We start from the raw sequence: 24,846 nt of genomic DNA on the forward strand, positions 1-24,846 counted from the left end.
AGATTAAAAAGGCATTCAGACAGAAGAACTGACCATTAGACTATCATGAGAGTCCTAACTTCTGATATGACTTGTTAAAACAAGCATCCATTGCTCAAAGCATGTATATCCTGCAGAGATATAAATCCTTGATATACACCAAGTTAATGTTTGCGCCAATCAAGGTGGAACCTCCCTGCAAAAGAAAAAAAAAAGTTAGTATGTCACCATGTGCATGTGCTTTTGTCTCCCCTTCTGGCAGTGAAGAAATTACAGAAACACTGTTGGTGCATGCTTGTCATGTTAGTTATATTCCTTTTAAATTTGAATCCTTCTTCCATCAGAAACTTTTCCTGGATACTTGCTAGATTTCCCCCCCACAGTCCTAGTTAGTGTAGCCTACCTTATCTCCATTGTTCCATTTCCACCACTTGTTGGTTGGCTCAGCGATGTCTAGGAAACAGTTTATTTAAAGGAAAACGGAAGTGTATGAAACATCTTTTTATGTTATATAAACACTGAACCTATGGCACCTGATGCACCGCCTTTTGACACTTCTGACACCACCTGCCAAGCGAGAGAAAACATACCTCAAAGCCCATCGCACTACAGTTGGCATCACTTCAAGGAAACATAGCATTCAACCTGGAAAATGAGCTCCAGGTTTAAAACTCTAATATACTGTGAATTACCAGGATCCTTACCTTGCGCTGATGGGCTTCACCAGCATTGTTGGACTAAAATCGAACTTGAATGAAAATGAAATTTAGATGTGAAAGTTGCAAACTGTAGCTTTGACTTTCTATTTACCAGATGATAAACATCCCTTAATATCCTTGTTCAAGTTCACATTTGGGCATTTTTTAATTTGAACACCAGTGACACATACTATCTTTGTTAAAAGATGTCGCATAATAACAATCCAGCGAGCAGCGAGAATCCTAGCCTATGCTAATCATGAGATGTTTACCTTTAGCTCAGTAGCAGAGCTGTTTAACACATTTGTTTGAGTTACTGCACTTTAAATGTAAGTGTTAGTCTTTCATTAAAAAGATTGATTGATTTCATAGCTCCAAATCTTGACTTCCTAGTTTCCATAACCCACCAGCTGAAAAAACACCCAAACCCTGGCTGCAAACTACTAATCTTCTTTTTGTTTTTTCTTTTACTTACTGTCACATCGCCCTCAGATTTGCACTGCAGCAAGTGTGTGCATTGCTGTGCTGTTCTCTATATTAAGCATTAAAGTCTACACCTGAGAGATGTTTTAGTGTTACTTTTCTTTTTTACCCAAGGTGACCTGGGAAAAGCTTCAAGTATGTTAGAAAATCAATCTAGCTTTATATAAGGAATTAATACATGCACTTTGGCAGTCTCAAGCAATTTCATGCCTATAGGACTTAACAAACAATAATTTCAATGTGAAGCACTGAGTGAGGGGATAAAGATGGAAAGTCCTGGATTATAGGTAACTGCCATGCCATCATTACTCTTAGACACTCACCATTGTCTGTAGATTTTGAAGTACACTCGAGCTGCTTGTGCCATAGAAAATAAATCTCTGTGTGATCACAACATGAGGCTGCATTTTGTGAGTCCTGTTCAACAGCCAGTCGAATCCATTTACAACAGATCTATTATGGGATTATCTAACCTTGTAATTGACGCAGGATTTTACATTCAAGAGCTCAAATATTCAGCCTGTTAGCACAACCTTTTCTGCCTCGTGTGCAGATTAAAAAACAACAACTTCATTTTGCATAAATAACTAACATGTTTTAGGATCATGCTATTGAACCGCCAGACCCTACACAGCAGCACTTTTAGATGCCTTGACCTCACTGCTGTTTTTATTTTCAGTAAGTCAACCTTTTTCAACGTGCTGACAAAGAGTCAGGCTGCGGCTGAAAATTTTCCCTTCTGCACCATTGACCCAAATGAAAGCAGAGTGCCCATTCCAGATGAACGCTATGATTTCCTCTGCCAATTCCATAAACCTGCCAGGTATGAGGTCTCATCGTTCCCGTATTATTCACACTTCAGATCTGTAGTCTCTGACAGTCCCCTTGCTATAGGTATGAGAAAACATATACCAATGTTGTTGACATGTAGCTGTGAGCTTTTAGATTGCTTCTCTGCTTCTTTCAAAGAAGAGCCAAAGCATCTTTCATCACCTGGTTATCATACATACTCATGGAAACTGCTTAAGCAGGTTCAATTCAGATTTCCTGCACTATGTTGTATATTAGATATACCATAGCTATATGCATAGATGACACTTTTTATTACTAATTATCCCTCTAACCACACAATTAAACCTCCCCACCTCTCACAAGGTCACGCAAATGATATTTTGCATGTTTCTTATTTAAAGAATATAATTTAAAAACAACCATAAGCATTTTGAATTGATTCTGAAAATTATTACCTGTGCATCTAAAAGCCTCATATATGTTATTCTTAAGTGCCATAGGCCTGCAGTGTTGTTCAGATTATAACAAACACATCAGTGAGCCATTCTACTGTCATAACCTTCCAATCAACCAAATACCATTTATTAATTATGTCTTATATTTGGTCTTGTCTTAGTACTACTTTAAGTGTCTATTGGCAGTGAACATTGGACTACCATACCTTTGATAAGCTGTCATTAATACACGTGTGTGATCCTTAAAATGAATCTGTTGTCACTTTTATATTAATGTCATTTACAGTACAGTACAAAGGTCTTGGGCCACCCCTCATTTCTTTATCTTTTGTTATAAAAATGAGAAATAGGTGCAAATGCAGCATATAAGATAAAAACAGAATTTATGTTACTCTCATGAGCTTGAAAGTCAATATTTGGTATGGCCAGCTTTATTCTTCTACACAGCTTTCTTGTAATTTCTTTAAGTACTGTTCCAGGCTTCTTGAAGATTCAAATCTCCTCTTTGGATGTTGGCTGTGTTTTGTTGTGTTTTCACACACTGCTTCAATAATGTTGAGGTCCATGGTCTGTGGAGGCCAATCTATGACGGTGTGTTTTTCTATCACAGAGCCTCCTCCGTGTTTGGTACTGCTGAATATGTACCTCAACAATTTCTCCCTTTCTTATAAGTGGCTTCTTGATAGCCTTTCCTCTGAAACCATTTTTGATGAGGCTTCTTTGGACAGTAGATAGATTAACTAACAGGGTAAACAGGGTATAGGTTAACTATACCATGTTTCCCCACTAATATCTCTTTAAGAACCACCTTATTAGTACAGAAAATAATATTTTATGCATGTAAAACTTTGTTCTCCTTGGAATAATTTTTAGAAATTGGAACAAATTGCTTAGTTTTGGAAGTTTTTGAGTAACAAAATGCCTAAAGATTCCATTTAAAACTGGTTATTTGCTAAGTTGTCTGTTATGAATGAGCACAACACTGCTTCCTCCCTTGAGTCAGATGCTTTTTTTATGTTTGAATGAATAATAGTGTCAGGTGGTTTTATAAACAAAAAAAAAATCATTTCTCTCAAAAGGGTCAGATATATAGTCTGGACTGAAAATGAGTGAAAAGCAGCCAAAAACCTTTAGAAAGTGAAGAACTATGACTCAAGTCAACTGTAACCAGAAATAGAAGAAAGTCTGACTTGTTTGAGGGGTGGCTCAAGACTTTAGCACAGCACTGTAAAAAATTAATAAAGTAAAATCTAGAAAAATAGTTTACTCTTACTCTGAAATGTGGGTAGATCCTGCTTTTTAGTGACTCGTGACTTGAATAACATTGCCATTGTAACATTATTATAATCTGATACTTTGTCTGTCTCGTACTACACCATCAGCTTTCAAATTTCACAGCACTTTATATTATATTGTAGTAGAAAACAGCAACACATCAACCAGGACACCCACCCACGAGTTCAGTGTGATCCATTAACCTGAGTGTACTTCATATTGAATCGTATTGGACTGAAGCACAAAAATATGTTGTTTCCATTTTCATCTGAATTATCTGACTGTTTCCTTTTTTTTCTTTATTTATTTTATTGCTTCTTTGGTTGCAGCAAAATCCCAGCTTTTCTTAATGTTGTTGACATTGCTGGTCTGGTGAAAGGTGCTCATGCTGGCCAAGGCCTGGGAAATGCCTTCCTGTCCCACATCAACGCCTGTGATGGCATCTTCCACATGACACGTGAGTATATATGTGCATATACATATAAATATATTTGGGATTTCGTCATTAGGAAATCATGAAATGCTTAATATATAATATTTCATAGTAGTGCTAAAACAGTTGCACGGTCAACATTTGATAATACCAGGACTCCAAAACCAGACATCTGAAAGCAGCAGCCACAGTTTTAGTGGAGTTTTGCTAGCAGAGCATCTTGTGTGGTCGGTGCCAAGATGAACATACCAGTCAGAATTAATGAAGTCAGGCCAAACCTCACATTCCTACTGGGAGGCTCCCTCAATGAGAATCACAGTAGTGGGGAGTGCCTGGTTTCGACTTCACACAATCAGTAGCATATTCTGAGGGCTGGAAACATCACAGGACTGTTGAGAAGGAGCGCTGCTTATTATTGTAACATGATCCCTAATGCCACTTGTGATTAGGTTTTGTTACAGAAGAGGTAAGTAAGTTATTAATAAATAAAATCTATGAAATTTTGTCCTTTCTTTGTTTGTTAAAAAAAAACCCAGTAAATCTATTCTAATGTATTGTCACCTATATCTAATGTTACTAATGATGTTGTTTATTTGCTATGATTCTAAACGCTGCCTGCTGCTACTGTGAAAGTGCAAATGTAATTATCTCATCAAATTATTCCCAGTCTGGCCCTCAGCGAGACAGCCTTCAAACCACTTTCTAAGTCTTCCCCTGCCTCCAGTTCTTCTGTGTCTCTGACATGGTCTTTGTCTTAGACAATTAAAGTGTTACACGCTAGAATAATTCAAATTACAGCAACTGAAATGAATGCAGAGGCCCCATTTAAAAATAGCTGAATTTGTTTGCTGATTGTATGCTGTTATTGACTTTCCCACTGTGTGAAAGGAGCTCTGATTAAGGTCGGCTGTGACAGGCACAGAGCAGACGGACAGAAAGGGTTAAGATTAAGGCCATTTTTCTATATTGTTCCTAGTTGTCTCTGTGTATCACTGGCAAACATATTACTTCTGTTTCAGTGCAGTTTTCAAACAGCATTGCTGCATGGTGACTCTGTAGTATGTGAGATGTGGAGCTAGCAGACCACCTGCTGTAACTTAGTAATGATTTACAGAATGGATGAGACGTGTCTGGTGAGGTTAACGTTTGTCAGCTCAGTTTTTATGGACTTTTTCTGGAATCACAGGCATATAATCCTTTTTTTTTTTGCTCTTACAATAAATCTGTTGGTCTGCTACTGATGAACTCACCCTTTGGTTTCTTATATATTATATATATCTATATATCCATATATCCATATATCCATATATATATATATATATATATATACATACTGTATATACTATTTTTTTTTTTTTAATTTTTAGCAAATCAAAGGAAAAAGACAGAGAATTAATTCTGCTCCCAAGGACTCTTTTGGATATTCCTCCATGCCACTTACTGCACCTGCTGTCCAAGAGACACATCACTGAACCACACCATTGTAGTCATGGACATATTACTTTATTATGCAAAAAAATCCATACTAGTCTATTTACAAACAACCTTGTGCACTGATATAAAGATAATATAGATAATAGATAATCACTTTTATCATCTTAGAAAGTAGTTCGTTCCACATGCGTGTATATTCAGTTCTGTTTACACCTCTTCACAAGTTTTTGGAGTTCTTACCACAACTTGCTGATTTTGGGCTGAATTTCTTTGAACTAACTGCAGTTTGTTCAGTACAGTGAATATTAAAGCATTACTAACTCCCAAAATGAAAGTATGAGATGTACAAGGTATTGAAAAGAAAAGATACAGACAGCACTGAAAAGAGATACTGACAGAGATGACAGTAATCAACAGATGATAATGCAATCCAATCATCTGATATCGAGGCACTGAGCACCACAAACAGAACTACAAGAAGCTTGAGGGTTCAGCTGCAGTCAGTGCTCTGCAGTGCCAACTGAGGCAAAGTGTAGATGAAGCAGTGGATGTTTTGGAGCGTATGCTGCAGGAGCTAAAAGATGGGTAAGGCTAAAATGGCCTGTGTGTGTTATAGCTACTACAGTTTCGCAATATAGCCGAGGGCTAGATTGTTGAACACTTTTCTTGGTGAAAACATAAACTGGCAGCAGAACTGAGGATGCAGCTAATGTTTACGGTGCAAGCTGCTGTGTGTTCATGAGCATGCTAAGTGGCCACAGGCAAATAAGCTAAAATAGGACAGTTTCATTTTTAATAAACAATATAGCATATCCTGGTAAAACTGTAGTTCTTAGCAAATGTTACACAAACAAGTTTAAATAGTGCTTTTATTGGAGATTGTTTTCATGTCCATTCAGGAGTCATTTATTTATTCATGTAGTGTTTAGCAGAGCTAAAGTGGTGTCACTCAATGCATAGCTGTGACTCATAGGTTAAATCAGACACTCTGCTATCTACACTCACTGACCGCTTTGTTCAACCGCTCGTTAATGGCAATATCTAATCATCCAATGACATGGCAGCAGTGTAATGCATTTAGGCATGTAGACATGTTCAAGATGACCCGCTGAAGTTCAAACTGAGCATCAGAATGGGAAAGAAAGCTGATTTAAGTGAATCTGGTTGTGGCATGGTTGTTGTTACATAGTGTCTGAGCATAGGGAGAAGAATCACAGCTCACAGTAATTTCTAATGTGAGCTTCAGTAGATTTTCTTCGTCTACATGCTGTGATCAGCTGACCTGCTGCTCTTTGTGGATTTACACAACTGAGTTCAACAAGATGTCAGCAGCTTCACGAGCTATCCTGGCTGATTTCCATCTCATACACGGACACTGACACTATATATTTTTATACTATCTTTATACTAGACAGTGCAAAGTTGGTATAAAGTTGGAATTCAGTGAATTAATTTAAGTAACATCATTTTAAATGCAGATTATTCTCTGCTACACTCTATGTAACCTAACTTTGACCATAAGCACCACAGCCACTGTGTGCCAGTCCAAAGTGGTTTGTTTTGCAGAAAAAAAGACATCACATACAGATCCAATATGTGATAAAATTATGAGATTACATGTAAGCTTTAAATTTGCAGTTTATTAAGCATCACTGAGCAGTCCTTACATTTTAATCTCTTCTTCCTTTCCTGTCTTTTCTTACATCTTTCTTTATCTCTGAGTGAACTTATCTCACATTCTTTGCTTTGGAGACCTGAAAGGACACTGGGTAAAAAATAAACACAGAAGCAACATGGAATTTTTTCCTCCAATGTCCTATGTGGGTTTCCATACTTTTCACTTCCTGTGAAATACAGGAAGGACTGACCTTTAGCTATCAACACACTGTGCAACAAACTGCACACAAACAGTTTGTGTGTTTGCTGATGTTTTTTGAGCTGATAGAAACATTGAACATTCCCTTCATGCTTCCTCCTTCCTGTATTAGTGATTAAGCCTGGTGGTGGTTTTATAGTATATGGGATATTTGGGCCCCTCAGTATCAACTGAGCATTGCTTAAATGTTACAGCCTACCTGGGTATTCCTGTCGATTATGTCCATCTTGTTATGACCACAGAGTACCCATTCACTGATTGCTGCCTCCAGCAGGATAGCGTGCAATGTCACAAAGCTCAGATAATTTCAAACTGGTTTCTTGAACATGAAAAGAAATTCACTGCAGTCAGATGACCTCCACAGACACCAGATCTCAATCCAATAAAGACCCTTTTAAGCACTTTGAGTGCTCAGGGAGAGTAGAAAAGCGCTATGTAGGAATGAGTCCATTTACCTTTGGGATGTGGTAGAACAGGAGCCTCTCATTACATATGTGCAGCCAACAAATCTGCAGAACTGTGTGATGCTGTCATGACAACATGAACTAAAATCTCTGACAAATGTTTCCAGCACCTTAATATATATATATGACCTGGATGAGTGTGAACCTACACAAAGATATATCACTTTAAAAACAACAACAAAAAAACATATATTTTGCATCTTATTTTAAACAGCGTGACCAGCTTGTTGTCATTTTTGTGAGCTGTATATTAGTAATACTTTCATGGGTTATATGTGGTTAAAACGACCCAAAGTTGGGCCAAATGTAAAAACTAGATCCTCACCCAAAACCAACTCTTTTGTTTCTAGTCGCACAAAGAAGGCAAACATTCCTGACAATCGGAAATAGAAATCGAAAGCTTCTCTGTGTGTGTCTGTGTGTGTGTCTTCAACTATCTGTTCTGGCATACCATTGTTTCCCACTCTTGTGAAGTCCCTGGAAACAATGTGGTTTGTTTCACAAGTTAACCATTAAACATACCCGCTTTTGTTTTGTAATTATGTCTATCTGGTGTTAAGCAGACTGCAATGTTGAAGCCACTGCTTTTATATAGCTTGATTATATGGTTGTGGGGAATCACACTTTTTTGTGCCTGGAGTGGTATGTTTTGGGGTTTTTTTGGAATTAGCACAAGAGTTTATATAGACACTGTAGAGAGAGATTAATCAAGAAAAAAGGTCAGTGCAGTTGGATGATTGTTAGTGCAAACGGAGCACACAAACTACAGCCTGAACCTAATGAAACTTTAAATATCAGAACAATTTTCCTCCAACCTGTCTGGTCTTATTTTGCCGTATTTCCTTGTCTGTTAAGGGCTATAACTGTAACTTTTTCCAGGCTGTAGTAAAAATGTATTTTCCTTTGATTTTGGGTCTGCACATTATGAATATTTTTCTTCCCCTAATACCTTTGAAAAGGCTGTTTAAACAGAGGATTTGCTTTCAACAATGCCTTCCAAAATCTATTAGAGCACACTGTGACATCCTGAAAGCCGATTCTGCTGAATGCACGGCGTTTCCTGGTCTCCCAACAAAATACTTTGCAGTCTAACTGTTCCCAGCCCTTTTGCACTAACTGGAAAGGGTTTGGATCGTTACTGTCTGTGACAAGACACAAACATGTTCTACTTCATCTACTCCTCTGTTCCCCGCTATAACTCTGCCAGCCCACCTGGCCTTATTCCCAGATGTTTGGTTTCCAGCAATTAGATGTTTGAATGCTCACACAGTGCCCCACATCACTGCAGGAAACCTCTAGTTCACTTCTAATGAAGACTTATTTATGGTTGCACGGCACTCAGGAAGAATCTAGCCTAAAGATACCGGGTGCATTTAATCTTCAGGGACTTCCTTTGGTTGTGAGCAGCAGACTGGAAAGTAGCTGTTATTTTTGGCGACTTTTCTTTTACTGTGATAGCGATGCTTTCAGCACCTGAATTCCTGGTTAAGTTGAGGTTTTCCCACTGCCTGAAGGTTCAGTTTAAACATTTAGAAAAATAAAGTCGATCAATCAAATGAGATCTTAGTTATGATAGCAGTGTAGATGTTACATAGCTGTGGCCTTTGTGGAGCTGATGTTGTCTATTAATTTGTAAGTTGTCGTTTGATGCCATCCTAGTAGTAATTAGTTAGCAACTGCAGAGTGTTGTTGGCAAATCAAAACATACAATAACATCAGCGTGTATATTGGGAAGTTGTGAAGAACAATTTTAGCAGTTCTATTCATAGCTGTTTTTTTTGTGGTGTTACAAAACTAAAAATGTATTCATTAAAAAATAAACATGAAGGTTTTGAAAAACATCTTCAAAGTATTGAAGAAAACTGGATAGCTCACAAAACATATGATAAAGAAAACCTTTTTTTTTCTATGGGCGTCCACAGGCATTTGGGTTTTTGACCTTAAAACATGAACATGAACATTACTGCCCTTCTCCAGTTAAGACTGCCAGCCATTTATAAGTCAGCACATATAAATGGGTTAAAAAAATATTATATGACACTTATATGAAAAAGGAAATTCTAAGGTTTGTGATGGTTAGAAAAATCTCGTTTACTGTTCAATTTCCTCCTTAACATTTGCTAAGGAGGAAATTGAACAGTAAGAAATGTTAAAGAGGAAAACTTACATTACAGATCAGTGTGCATCATGTAATGAATGAAGAAATTGCAGTTTGGCCATTATGCTAAAGGAACAGCGCTTCCTGGCTCTGATCTATCCTCTTCTGGGTGTTTTTCAAGCTCAAAGTTAGAACCAAAGTTAGGACTCCCCGGCCAAGAAATAATCCAGCACTAATGTCCCTGAATTTCATGTCTTTGATTGGATTAAAAACACAAGATGCCATGTTTTCATTCATAGGATTTAGTTGAGCAGGTAAAGTAGATTTTGGTTCCGTTTGGCAGAGCCAGGAAATGGCTTTTCCTTCTGTATGCTATGCTACTTTATATTTACACAGTTGGTGCTGTTTGAGACATGTACAGATTTTTGCATCTACTGCAACCTTTACTAGAAAAAAGTTGATAAAGTCTGTACACATTGCAAACTAGATGCACAGTTAATGCACTGCGAATCAGAGCTTAGTTAGAGACCAATAACCAATGAACTTCTTTAATTCTGAGGATAAGTCATGTACTTAGTTTGAAGTCTTAGACACCTGGAAAACATAATTTATACTGCTGTTGTATAATCTGCAACTCACCGAGTGCAATATTACAAAGGCACTAGGTGGACTCCAAACTAGCTTGCATGAATGTAATAATTTTGTTTGTCTATTAAAAATGTAATATACATGATGTAAGACTAAATTCCTTAATTTCTTTTGTTTTGTAGACTTTGAAGGTGCAGGTCAAATCATCATTTATTGGGCTGTAATGTAAGGTGTAAGTATATTCATATATAGATGATATTGCAAGTTTGAATTTTAAGCAGGAGCAGGTTGGATTATTTCAACCTATCGTAAGTGAAGGTAAAAGGTAAAGACAAATGAAGGGCAAGTTAGTTAAATGAATCAAGAATTCATCAAAAACTTTGGGAGAGCTTTTATCTATTTCAGCTGTGGGTGGTGGAGGTTCTGGGATTCAAATCAAAATACCTTAAAAGTGACAAGATCTACAAAAAGTTGATGATTTAAAGACATTCTTTGCCTTCACGGACTTCCACATGAGTCACCCTTATCTGATGAATACATGAAGGCAGGCGATGGCAGGTTAGTTAGTGAGACGTTTGTGGTTGTTTATTGCATCGTTCAGACGTCATCCCACACTTTGCTTAATGCTCGCAGTGAAAAAATCAAACCGATTGTTTAGCTACAGGCGCTACAAGCAATCTGAATCAGCTATTCAGACAGAGATGATTTATGGCTGACTTGCCTCCCCACAGACGCCAGTAATGGCTGTTCTCCAAGAATTCAGCCCTATCACTCACCAGCTCACAAATTCTTAAACTTGACTAACGTCCAATAGACGTCACCTGGCCCAGCGTGCTCACCGTGTATGATGTTGTCAGCCGCTCAGTTGCAAAATTTTCTGTTCAACTAAATTAACTTTCAAAAGCTTTGGTTGTTTTTCCAAAAACAAATTTAATTTTGTTAGCAGCCTTTTGTTAATAAAATAATGAAAAACACAGTGAAAACATGTACACATCGTGCAACATTACAGTACAAATACACTACGATAACTGTTGTGTTTTGAATGTCCTCATTAATGTGTTACATGTGGTCTCTTGTCCAAAAAATAACTAAAAGTACACAAACTAGGGTATGTAATTGAGTTTATTTAGCTAATAGTAAACATATGCAGTAAAACTATTTTGTTTTTAGAGTAATATCTTTTATTTTCTTTCATGTCAAGGTGTATTTTTCCCCCCTTATCGGAACAAGTAAAGCAACAATATGTGAGTCAGCTTTAATATTGAAAGCATTTGTGAATTAATACTTCCAGACTTGCCTTTCCCATGGAAAATTAAAAAAAAACCCATATAAATTCATTATGAAACATCGAGTCCTGATTAACAATTAAACAGCAAGGGGCTGTAGCTTTTAGCAAACATTACAAAAACATAAGCATATGGCATTTTGGTGGAAATTTTTAATTTATAGCAGTAGCATCATAAACATTTGGAACTCTGTTAACAGTGTGTGGGCCAACGTAGGTGAATGCAGAGGAAGTAATAAAAAGATACAAAGATAAACATGAAAAGAAAATACATATTTTTGTCTTTTTCAGTGATTTTTCCCCCCTTTTTCCTATAAGCTATGCTAAACAGTAAAATGAGCGTAATGAGTCCAGTCATGTTCTCACTAGCTTAGAAAATGTCAAATCATCAATGGCGCGTAATATAAACAGACTAAGAGAATCTGGAGCAATCTCAGTGTGCTAACACTCAATATTGAAAAGCATTAAACTAGATAATTATCTTTATTGGAAATCCTTGCACAGGCTCGAGAATGCTTGTGGAAATTACCGTAAGTGCGCATGAGCTCCAGTGCAAGTGGAATGGCAAACTGTCCTGTTGTCTGATAAATCACCTCCTTGCTAAAGAGGGAAGGAACATCAGATGGTATGGGGGGTATGTTAGTGCACATGGGTAACATCTGTAAAGGCACCGTTAATGCTGAATGATAGATTGTTCAAATAGCAACATGGTAACATTCAATGTGCAGACTGAACAAGACGGGTATCGAACCACTGACCTCCTGATTAGTAGATGACCCGCTCTACACTTGTCATATGCGTTATTTATAAAATAACGCATATGACAAGTATTCCCAAACTGTTGAATAGCTTAAAAAATATCCAAACCAAGAAGAAAGGGTGAAAACACTATGCTGTTAAAACATGTAATAATAAATGTTATTAGTAGTAGTAGTAGCAGTAGTAGCAATATTTAACAAATAATAACAAAAAATACAATTTATATAATGCATTATATTATTATAATATATAATATAAAAAACAAATCATTGTAAAACTTAGGGGACGTCTACAAAGAAACCATTGTTTTGTAGCTGAAAGTTGGTTGCTGAGGAAAATTTCAACCTCCAGTTGCCTAGGCAACTTTGTATTTACAATCTTGTCAAATGTTGATCCAGGGTATCCTTTACTATCACTGTCACTTTATTGGTTTCCCTCAGAGTTGACAAAAGTCTAACCGGGGACCTGGCCATAAGTTGCCAAAAGTCAGCGACTTTCTGTGTTCTCTGGTCACCACATCGCTGAGAATTGATTCCAGTGTGGAGGCCCCTTCACGCCTGAATTATTTTTCTACAGTAAATTTATGTAGAGCCTATGACACAGCCTGTACAAGTGGTAGAAGCCTTTAACAGCATTTATACCTGTAACGGCCTCCTTAGATTTCTAGGGAAGTGCACAACAGCTTGAGTTTGGGAGTAATGTTACACAGAAGTATACAGTACATTCCCTGTTAGTCATTGTAGATGATAAACAAAGCAATTTAAAGATGAGAACTACACAGTAAAAACAAATCAAATGTAATTTTGGCACATTAAAACAAGTTGTGTATAGGATTAAAATCAAAGTCTACACACTGTTGTATTCAGATTAAATAGTTTACAAGGTTTACAATAGTTCACCTTGTACGGCTGACTTGCTGGGTCCTGCCACCAGCCATTCTTTCTATTTATTGGTAAAAAGTAATAATTGTTCATTTAAACTGGTGATAAAAAAAAAAAAATCTTTCCTGGCATGTATGCGAATCTTTGCTTTTCTAAGCTGTTGTTTTAACCAATACTCAAACTTTAAAATCTCCACCATTTAGTTGCCGTGGGATCGTCCTCCTTTTGTGTGTTTTCAGGCTGTGTCGAGGTGCTGTCACAGCATTTAAATTAGCATTTTGCTTCAGCGAGAATGAAGAGTTTTTGTCAGCCTCCACTCATCATGGATGATTAGAGAAAAATGTCTACCCATCTTGACTGGAGATCGCCACAGCTCCAGATAACATGCTCGGTGATTGAAGGTCGCAATATTTTGAATTCTAATGGGCCTGCAAGATGAATTGCCTGAAATAGACTGTAGAATCTTCCTGCTTCCTCCCCATGCCCCCCTTGCCTGTCCGCTGTGAAAAGAACCACTGGGAATGGCAAGGCCCGATGATCATAGAATTATTGGATGGTGATTCTAAACCCTTCAAAAGGGAGTTGCTATGGAGATCTCGTTCCAAACTGTGAAATGATTCACCTTTGAAAGGCTGGAGGGCCTGAAAGCTGAACACATCATTGTTCAGGTGGCGGTTGGTTAGGAAATTGCTGGTGTCTGTGCAATCAGCAGCACTATAGTAGTTAGGGATCTAAAAAGGTTTGTTCTCTGAATGATGTGGGACAACAGTGGTCTGCATATGACAGTTCCTTTCAATCAAGGCGCTCTCACGCTCAGCGGTTTAACAAAATGAATGAAATGACAGAGGTTAAGCTAATGATAAGTGAATTAATACCGTTGTTTCTGTCTGTAGTCAGTTCGGGAGAACAGACTACCCACAACATTCAGTTTTCAGCTGCACACGGATCAGACATGTCTGAACAACTTTTCCCTACACATATATACATTTTCACTCGGTGATATGAAACCTGGTGGAAAGATGCACTTTTAAAACTCAGTTTACCATTAGATTTTTTAGCTGTCAGTAGATTACATAGGAACTGGAGGCACTCTGTGAGGTACAGATATTCATATTATTAAGCACTATGATCTATTTTTAGCTGGAATCATGTAGAAAACATGAGTATATCTCTGAAGGGCTACAACCCACTATTTTCAGGAATCAAACTGCTTTTTAGCAGCCAGTGTATTTGCCGTAATTGATATAGGCCGAGAAACAAGGCTGAATCTTCCACAAACTCTGTTACTGAAGCCATGTGCTACAGATATGGCTGTCAGTTTCATGCATCTTAAAAAGAATGTCAAGAAGATATCTCCTGAATGAACATAAATACCCGTATGTGTATTGCCTGTGTTTTTATGTCGGGAAGACATCCATAATGTGCTTTTCCTGACAGACTCATAAAATAGCTTTTACTGCTCTGAATACCAGGAGAATTGCGGCACTGAGTTTGCATGAACATTTTAAGAGCAGCATGAGGAATGCAAGTTCTTCAGATGTGCTCTTACCTATCTTGCATGTGAAAACATGCACAGGAAGTTAGAAGTCAATGAATACTGTAATTTGACTGAATTATGTTGACCACATATCCTCCCAGGTAGCAACATCAGAGGAAGCAGCTCAATCAGTATTGATCTTGACTTGACTCAGATGACTTTCTGGTCTGTGTACCTGGCAGATAAGTATTGGTGTTGTGTTAAACTTGGTATTTGTGAATTTTGTTTCTTCTGTTTTTGTTTTTTGTTTTTTGTTTTTGTCTTCTTAAATACTTTTCATTTATAAATGTCACTTTGAGTTCTATCTTCTCAGGCTACACCTGCCTGCAGTGCTGCTGTAATTTTACAGAGCTTAGCCTGATCCCTAATCAAGCCATTGAACACTGCACAACCTCTAGAGACTAATCCTTTTGTTCTGTCAATAAAGGAGCACCTGTTAATGGTCTCTTCATAATGTACACCATTTAAAAAGAAGCAGTAAAACTGAACTGTGAGACAAACCTGACTCCTGAAAGTTGGCCTTTCCAACCTCTTCTTTCTTTTTTTGTGTGTTTTTACTGTCTTGCATGTGGTTTTGTGTGGCGCCACAGTTTCATAAGGGCTGTCTTCACTGAGCCCTGCCCCGACCCATTTTTTTAAAGGCTAATTGTGGAGATTGCCCCATCAGATTTCCCTCCTTTCTTTCACTTTGTGCATTTGTTGCCGGGCTCTAAGCCTTGAATGGGAAGGCAGTAGAGTAGATGCAAATGTTAAATTAGGCGAGATTAATTAAAGCAAATTATTTTGGAATATGCGGTAGTCAGCAGAGAGTGGCAGTTGATGACTAAATAGTGAGTGATCAGCTGCTCTCCTTCCTTGAAAGCTTGTTTGAATTTACTTTTTTATTAACATATATAACAATAGTTTAAACATTGTTAATTACTTAAGACATTTAAAAAAATGGGCTTACTTTAGGCATATAGGAACATACATGCATTTTAAGGCTTTAAATAAAACCTACACCAGCCAAGACTGGATGTACCTTTGTAAACTTCTATGCTCTAATTAATATGTGCAAAATTAAGGAACAGTTTCCCTCTGCAACACAGTGCAAAACTGTACATCATGATTGTTTATAATGTATGTATATTCCTGCAGCTAACAAAATGATTACATTGCATTATTTTTTCTGAGTTCATGCAGACACAATAGCAAATTTTCATTCAATCAGTGCTGAACAGGGAGCTGGTAAATTGGAGCAGCAAAACAATAATTCCACTGATTAGCCCCTTTCTGTGTGGCGTAAGTGAACTGTTTATACTGTGGAGTACCTCTGCAAGAGGAGAGGAACCAAAACAGCCTGATTAGGCAAAGAGTAATTGAATAAGTTCATTTCACCATGAGGACAACGCACAGGATGACAGCTTGCACAAAAGTCTACAGCTTCTGTTGACTTGCATGGCTAATAAGATGTAGCTTTTTTTTTTTTTTTTGGTTGTCTATCATTTTCTTGTAGAGCTTGATTGCAAAAGTTTGCTTTTATGGAAAACCAAGGATTTATGGCTCCTTAACACAGTGAAAGATATAATATTCATGGTGTACAGAGGTTTTGGTAAAGGTCAGCATAAAATGTGAAAAAGCTCATTGCTGGTATCAGAGGAACTGGTTCTTATTTGTCAAGTTTATAAAGCAGCATTGTGAGGCTGTACTCTGACATAATGTTGCTCTAAGCTAACAGTCGTAACAGTTGTAATGCTAGTTTGAATGCTTTACAGGTATGATGTTTACAGTGTAGCCTTCTAGTTGTAACAATGTAAACTGTGGGGCAGGAGAGAAGCTCAATTGCCAACTTTCATTTGCTCTCCAAAAATGTCATTGGAGCATGCAACCTAGCATAAAACCTTCCAATACAAATACTTAATATGCATATAACTTAATTTTCCTCATCATGTTTTATTACGTTTTTTTTTTTTTTTTAAATTTAAAATTCAAAAACAAGGCAGATGGAACCATGGGAAATCGGAATATTTCATCAAAAATAAAATCAGTGTAGAACATTTACTTACTCGGATCGACTTGGCACAGTTCGCCAGAGTTTTCAGGTTTTCCATTAGGCAATAGTACCTGGTATCACGTGCTTTCTGGTACCTGCTCGACCAGGATCCCAAGTGATCCAAGCAGGTGTTAAAATGTGACATGGTCAGACTGCGTGCCACCAATTGGCTAGTCAGTAGCGTCACTCGATGACTCATGAGAGCGTCTCGTTCACAAAAATCAAAACCGACATTTTTGAAACTGGGCAACAAGAGAAATGGCTACAAATAATAAAACCGTCATCCCTGATCTGACAAAAGGCTGCAGAGCAGCACCAGATATATTCTCGACCACTGTTAAAGGGTTCATGTCGCATATTAATTACATTAATATCCAAGTCGATCCGTGGCGAGTCCGTCCAAGTAGGTGGGGGTTTTCAGGATGACGTTTGGCCCTATTACCTATAATGACTTATAACATAAAAAAGTGGCCGCACAAGAGTTTTAACTCTTAATTGTTTATTAAATATTAGAAAAAAATATTTAGACTGTTGGTGTCACTCCGTGCCCTTCCTCTGGACACGCCCATGCGTGGGTGGCAATAACAGATGTAATGTGTCTGTTTACTTGGTGTACTTAACAAAGACATCAATTTGTTTTAATTTTAAAGTTCAAACTAAACAAACTTCTCTTTAGGAGCCTCTCAAGTGATCTACATGCGTCACATATGGTGATGTTTCATTGTAAAGATAGACCTGAAACTCAGGTATGCTGTTGCTCATCAAGCCAGTGGTGCATAGCTATGAATCATCCATATTTCCCATATATGTGACTGTTAGAACTTGTTGAGATTTTATCTCAAAGGGCCCTTCCTGTCAACAGTTCTCCACACATTCAGGTGTCAAAATATGAATATTGATTGTTGATAAAGTTTGTTATATATACACATTCCAAACATCACGCACCTGACAGCCACTTCCTTGTTGAATGAGATGGGATTCCTATTATGCTTCAGTGAAACTTCACGAGTTGCTGTTGTTGACTGATATATGACAATGTGTGCAGCTATATTTCAAATCTAGCTATACAGTGTTTACAAAAATGTTTCATAAAGACGCTCTATCCCTTTGGGTACAATTATTCAAGTAGCCTACAATTTTGAAGCACTTTTCATGTAAGGCTGGCTGTAAAAATACTGAACATATTCATATTATGTAATAACTGATAATTGATTTATTGTTGAATAAAGCAAATATAGATGGCTTGGGGTGAAAAGGAAAACAAAAGAAAGTTGTTTGTGCATGTTGTGGATATTTGACATGGTTTCCATTGTTTGTGTTCAGCATAGCTATAAAGAATTCCAGTAATTATCAGTGAATGGTTGTTAAGGCCTCACACACAGGCCTAGAGAGTGGAGCCTTTGTGACTTCCTGACAATCGCCACTTGAAAGAAAAAATTTGCTTACTTGTTTCAAATTGTTAAGTTAATTTGTTGTTGTTTTTTTTGCCTGCAAGAGTAAAATTCTACTTTAAACATTCATGATAATCTAACAAGAGCCATATATAAATATGATATGTAATACTATTATATATACATGGACATTTTTCGGGGGGTTTTGTAGAATTGTGGGCCCCCCCCCCCCCCCCCCCCCCCATGTTGTCAAACAAGCTCTGCACGAACTGTACTTTGTAAATTGAAGAAATTATTTGCAAGACATTTGGGAGAATTGTCCACTCTAGTTGCCAGTGTTAATATTAAAGGCTTGTCACTCTCATGTGCCAGATGTACAACCCACCCACCACCACCCCACCAGCCCCCCCCCCCACCCGCCCCCCCTTCCAAACCCTGAGCACTGCTGAAGAATCAGAAGGAGTCCTAAGAGCCGCTGGTGGCTAAATGGTCTGCTTCACAGTCTCATTACCTAATCACCAGCATAGCCACAGCTAAGATGCAAATGATTAGAAGACTGCTGTCCTCTTTCATATAAGAATGCTGACATTTTCTCCTAAATCATGCTTAGTTTTCTGCATTTTTTTGTTGGTTTTTATGTTGTTTTTTTTTTCACTAAATGGCTAATAGTTTTAAAACGGAGAAGTAGGAAATGCAAGGCCAGATGCTCTCCACTTCATGCAGAATGACAGACAGGCCTGTTTTAGTTGCACTTAAAGCCAATTTTAGGGGAACTTGGCTTGACACTGTGAGCTGGTTTCTAACTGTTCTGACACACTGAAAATAAAGATTAAATATATTCCTGAATATTGCATTTCTATGACTGACATTGTGCTTTTTTATGTGGATGCCTTTTTTTCATATTCTCTGCAAAAACTAATGATTTTCCTGGGCTGAATCTAATCACTGTTTTGCATTTGATTTCCAAAATGTCATTGATTCTGTTACCCCAATTTGCTGTTTGGATTATACGTGTTCATCTAAAGCAGTGCTGTTGTTATTTCTAAGAAGAAGAAAAAAACCTTTATAGTGATGCTCTCCCTGTGTGTTTGTATTTTATCCCTGCAGGTGCTTTTGATGATGAGGATATCATCCATGTGGAGGGGACAGTGGACCCAGTGAGGGACATGGAGATCATCCACGAGGAGCTGAGGCTGAAGGATGAGGAGATGATCAGCCCTATTATTGACAAGCTAGAGAAGACAGCCATTAGAGGCAGTGACAAGAAACTCAAACCAGAATATGTGAGTCAATGTCCCAGCAGGCCCTTTGCTCCCCCTCACAGCAAGGCACAAATAATAACCCACCCACACATGGCCAAGGGAAAAAAAAGTATGTTTTTTTAATCTCCCTCCAATAGGTCTCACCCCTCCCCCTGGCCCATTTTTCCCTTTCTGAGATTGAAAGTGATCAGGGGTCAGGGGTTTTCTGCTGTAGAAATCATTAATAGAGAGTTACTTATTCAGCTACTGACCCTGGGTCACAGCACTGGGCTAATGAAAGTGTTTCCACACAGCTCTTTTCATCTAAAGTAATACTCAAATCATGGCACAGCTCTGTCTCACACTTATACACCTACAGCAGCTCGGGAAATTGTGTGAGGCCATATAGTGGGTGACACATATGCCTATACCTTGCTATCAATACAGTAAATGTTTAGAATATGCTTTGACAGAAGATTCTCAGTTCTCGGTGGTGCAGGGCAAAATGCAAGGCAAGATGAGAAAAGAATCCACATCTTGGATGCTAGATCAAAATATATATGGATGCTCTCACACACTCAGGTGGTTATATTGTTCCGGTAATGAGGCTGAGCAGCTAACTTTAGCAATGATTTGGTTGCAAATGTCACATGATGCCCTTCCATCATTGGAGCAGGTTAGGATGGGCCAGCAAGCAAGGGGGATCTGGCCTTTCACTTGGAGCAGCATGCCCAATTTCAGGCCCCAACACACCAAGGCTCTGACCACTCATTACACTAACGAGAGGGGCTATTTCACCTGCTGCAGAGGCCCCCGTGACTGGTTGGTTTCCCTCACATGAAACCCCCCACCCACCCACCCCCTTACAGCCAGCAGCACTTCCCCACACCCCTGTAGCCCCGCAGACAGGAGCCATTCAGGCTAGGCAGGTGGCCGCTTACGCACATAATTGCTAACAATTTTAGGCAATGAATAAAAATGATCTACATTACTTGTCAAAGGTTGTGCACGCGTCGGCAAGTGAGAATCTATAGAAGACCTCTTTAGATGGCAAAGAATGGTGCTTATCAAAGGCTGCACTAAGCTTTTAGATGGGAGGGGTTGTGTGATTGTCTCACAGGCTGAGCCTAGCGTGTGACATGCTCAGCTGTGTGTAGGCACACGTACGCATGTCTAATTCAACATCTATATGCAGAACATTGAGACTATGTCTAAAAATGTACAGTTTAGTAGAAACAATGGTGCTCGTTCTTTCTTTTGCAGTGCCACGAAATAATGTGAAATAAAAAGGATATTGTGTGCAGCCCTTTAAAAGGTGATTGCTTGAAAGACCTTTGAAATGGGATTTAATTTCCTTTGTCGTGCTCATTTGTCTATAGACTCTACAGATCTGCGTGTGGTGTGAAAATTCATGAATAAAAACATATTATATCCTGTTCCTAACAGATTTAAAGAATTCATTTAATGGGATTGAAATGTGAGAGTGTCTTATGGTACTATTTAAGTCTGTGGTGATTATCACAGTGGTAAATATGACATAATTCAGAATGATACACCCTGTTTCTTGTTAAAACATGGCCTAAAAATTCAAAAATCAGGGGAGGGTTTTTTGCACGAAAAGTAGCAGTGTATTTTAAATAAAAGCAAGCATCTCAAAGCCCACAAGTTGCTGTGTTACAAAACTGAAAATATGCTTAATTTTAAAAAAAAGAAGAAGGTCAGCATTGAGTTCATGTGAATTTGCTTCTGTTTGCACTCATCAAGTGTTGGATTGAAAGGGCAAAGTGTTGTCTTGCAGAAAAATGCAGACCTTTACCCTGTTATATAGAAACACAGTGCCAGCGTAGTGTATTACTCTGAAAGAAAACTACTGTGCAAAGCAGCATATAATTATGCAGTATAAGATAACACCAAAAGGACAACACTGAATAATTGTAGTTTGTGACACAAATCAGCCTAACTTCCTGCTGAAAGACAAAATCCTTAAAGACAAGACTGACATCATGCGATTAAAGGATTTGAGTTGTGAGGAAGTATGCAGTTTTATCGAAACTGTTAAAAAAAAAAAACACTGCTACACAGATGATGTTATACTGTTTAGGAAAAATAAAGACATATATGGAAATTACAGTAAGGTTCAAATTCCCAAAATTTCTAATATTTTGTTGTGCTAAATTTATGTGCATGCACCACTACAAGGCTCAAATTTATGCATTGTTAAAAAATGTAAACATGTTTGCTGGTGCTGTGTTTACAAAAACAATGTTTCATTGCTTTTGTCCAAGTGAATCCTCAAATTCCCTCTCCCTGCAAAACAATAATAAGAAACCGGCCCACCAGCGGCGCTTCATGGTGGCAAGCGTATGTGTTTGACCCCTGTGGGACCTATATGCCTTTTATTAACACCTGCCTGTTAGAGGAGCTCTGCACGGCGGCTGCGAGCTGATGAGGGAAACCTGGAGCGGGTTCAGCCTGTGTCACTGGCCGTTTGCTGTTTCCATTTCACAGATGATTAATCTCTCTGTGAAGACTTGGGCCGGCGCGGGCGGAGTGTATGCAGCTCTTCCTGCGCTCTCTCCCGCTGGCTGCACTCTGGCTGCCTGACTAAAAGGCCTTTAGAATTCCTGTGGAGAGAGATGTGCAGAGAGTGAATGCAGCTGGCTGGGGGTCAGTGTGTGGAGCTTTTTCTGCCATTGTGTAATTGAGGCTCTGGCAGGATTTTTTTCCTCAGTTCTTTCAAAAGGGAGTATGATTGTGAAGTGCTGCAAGGGTTTGGGGAGGGAAAAGGAGGTAGGGGGAGTGTTGCAGGGGGTGGGGGAGTTTTTATATGAAGGGGGAGGTCAAGTTGACAGGAACAAAAAGAATGTGTTCCGCTAATTTCTGTGGGGCTGGATCAACAATAATAGGCTCAATTTCTTTATTACAAATTTTATAACTACCTCCCTCCCATTTTCCCACCCTTTTCCGCTTCCAGATCCTGTCAAGACCCAGTCTTGCCTGTGGTCTCAACCCACAAGTACCTCAGTAATGAATGTGGCATACATAGCTGGAAATGCTCAATATTTTCTCCAGAAGAAACACGGAATAATTAGCTCTGTACCTCACTAGTCCTTATTCAGTAGGACTACATTCTGCAAAGTGCCTGAGGAGGGACCAATAATTTACACCTTACTAACCAACTTCCAATTAGTTCCCCGCTCTTTCCAATTTCGTCTCCTCTCTCTATCCTTTTCATTAAACAGTCCCGATGGAATATTGATGTATAAAGCTGAGACTCTGAGAGAGACACCCCAGAAGGCATTTTGTCATGATTTAAAGGAGGGAAGGGGGTCTTGTGCATGCCATCCCTGTCAAAGATAGGCCACTCCTGCTTGAATACGAGCAAAGGCCATTGTTCATTTTGGCATCAGGATGCCATGCATTTAGGAAATAATTACCCCATACCCTGCTGGGTTTATATTCTTTTTCATCTCCTTTAATGGCTCCTTGTTCATTCTATTTTAACCCCATACAGGACATTATGTGCAAAATCAAGAGCTGGGTAGTGGATGAAAAGAAACACATCCGTTACTATCACGACTGGAACGACAAGGAGGTAAGCCTTTGATGTTGCTGTCACATTTATTGCCGTGATTTATCATGCTAATCTTTTCATCTGACCTAAAAGTACAACTGCTGTTTCCTCTTCTTTTGTTTTTTGTGTTTTGTTTTTTCAAGCAACATGTTTTTTGTGCAAATCGCAAGTTAATATTATGCACAGTTATTTTTTGACATTGCTTTTGTACAAGCTAATGACATCTGGCCATGCTGATCTTGATTTAGAGGCTTCCTAGTTGCGCCCCACAGAGCCTATACACCAGACTCTAATTTGATTTGGCTTCGCTTGTCTCTGTGTTGTCCTCAAAGGCTACTTTGGAAAGTTGTGGATTCTCAGTACTTGCCTTGTCTGTCTTTTTCTACAGATCGAAGTGCTGAACAAATACTTGTTTTTGACATCCAAACCAATGATCTACCTCGTTAATCTCTCTGAGAAAGACTACATAAGAAGAAAGAACAAATGGTGAGTACTTCGATGAAGGGCGGGAGCAGATTCGTCGCTCTCACTAATCATCACTAAAGAGCTTTCCTTCTATTTACGTGAGGAATAGCGTTCATTTTTAATTAGTTTAATCTAAACGTGTGCGCATTTGCCGTTGTGTGAGACTTACTGTGGTCTCCTGCTGACAACACCAGTCATATCTCTGTGAGAGAATCTGCCTGGAGGTGGCACTAAGTAAGCTCTAACACAACACCCAGCCCCAGACTCTGCACTTCATTAAGCACATATGAGCATATGGTCTCCATTTCCAGCAAAACTTCTCATTTCCATATGATATCAAAGAGAGTGAAGGCTTTAAATGACAAAACAAAACAAGCGTATGTACATTTTGAAGCCAAACAGCTGATTAAAATCATCTGGGCCAATAAATCATAGGGGCAAGACTCCTTAAAGATTATCTGAAATTGTTTTTGCAAATATTTGGTTTTGTCTTCACATGTTGTTGCTCTTGCTTTACAAGCATCTCTTCACAGCCATGAAATTCCCACAGTTCAGAACGACAGCCAAGGCTTCCTAGATGTGTTTAACTGACTGTTTTCCATAATAATGCGCATGTACAGGAAATTGCATGACTCATGCTTTCAGGTACAACACTGGTCACGATGTCAAAGGGCTAAAGATGACCTTGAAGGCACTAATATAAACTTCCAGATCCTTACAAGCACTTTTTTTGTAGTAATGTTGTCATGTGGCCTCAGTGAGAGCTGATCCAGAAGGCTGGTGTTTGACATCCATTATGTCTGAAAGGGCTACTTTTCCCACACTGCAGCCATTTTGTCAATAATACCAACTTGTGGATTGTTATCACACTTTTCCAATTGCCCTCCAGGCTGGTGGTGTCACTTCTTAGAAAATTTGTTTTTGGCGCTTTACTTGGCAGCATTGTATTACAAGCGAAGTTGTTTACCTATGACTGTTTGTTAAAATGTTCCTGACACGAAAGTATGACTGTCAGACGGAGGGAGGAGAAAGAGAACTCATAAATCAAATGATTCATGGCAAGTGGAACATCCGTCATCGGTAGGAATAGAGGTCCCCCCTCCCCC

The 24,846-nt window shown here is 38.6% G+C and overlaps 1 protein-coding gene across 2 annotated transcripts in view; it reads left to right on the plus strand.

The window, feature by feature from the left end:
* The window catches only part of LOC146500684 (obg-like ATPase 1), a 45,031-nt gene that overhangs the window by 4,720 nt on the left and 15,465 nt on the right, over nucleotides 1–24,846 (plus strand). For both annotated transcript variants that reach the window (XM_085135733.1, XM_085135734.1), the window contains exons 3-7: nucleotides 1,840–1,983; nucleotides 4,012–4,139; nucleotides 19,568–19,743; nucleotides 23,216–23,296; nucleotides 23,664–23,761. In XM_085135733.1, coding sequence (XP_084991859.1) covers nucleotides 1,840–1,983; nucleotides 4,012–4,139; nucleotides 19,568–19,743; nucleotides 23,216–23,296; nucleotides 23,664–23,761 — 627 coding nt within the window. The remainder of the gene's footprint in view (nucleotides 1–1,839; nucleotides 1,984–4,011; nucleotides 4,140–19,567; nucleotides 19,744–23,215; nucleotides 23,297–23,663; nucleotides 23,762–24,846) is intronic.

This window comes from Neolamprologus multifasciatus, chromosome 16, assembly GCF_963576455.1.
Source record: "Neolamprologus multifasciatus chromosome 16, fNeoMul1.2, whole genome shotgun sequence".
Taxonomy (NCBI): domain Eukaryota; kingdom Metazoa; phylum Chordata; class Actinopteri; order Cichliformes; family Cichlidae; genus Neolamprologus; species Neolamprologus multifasciatus.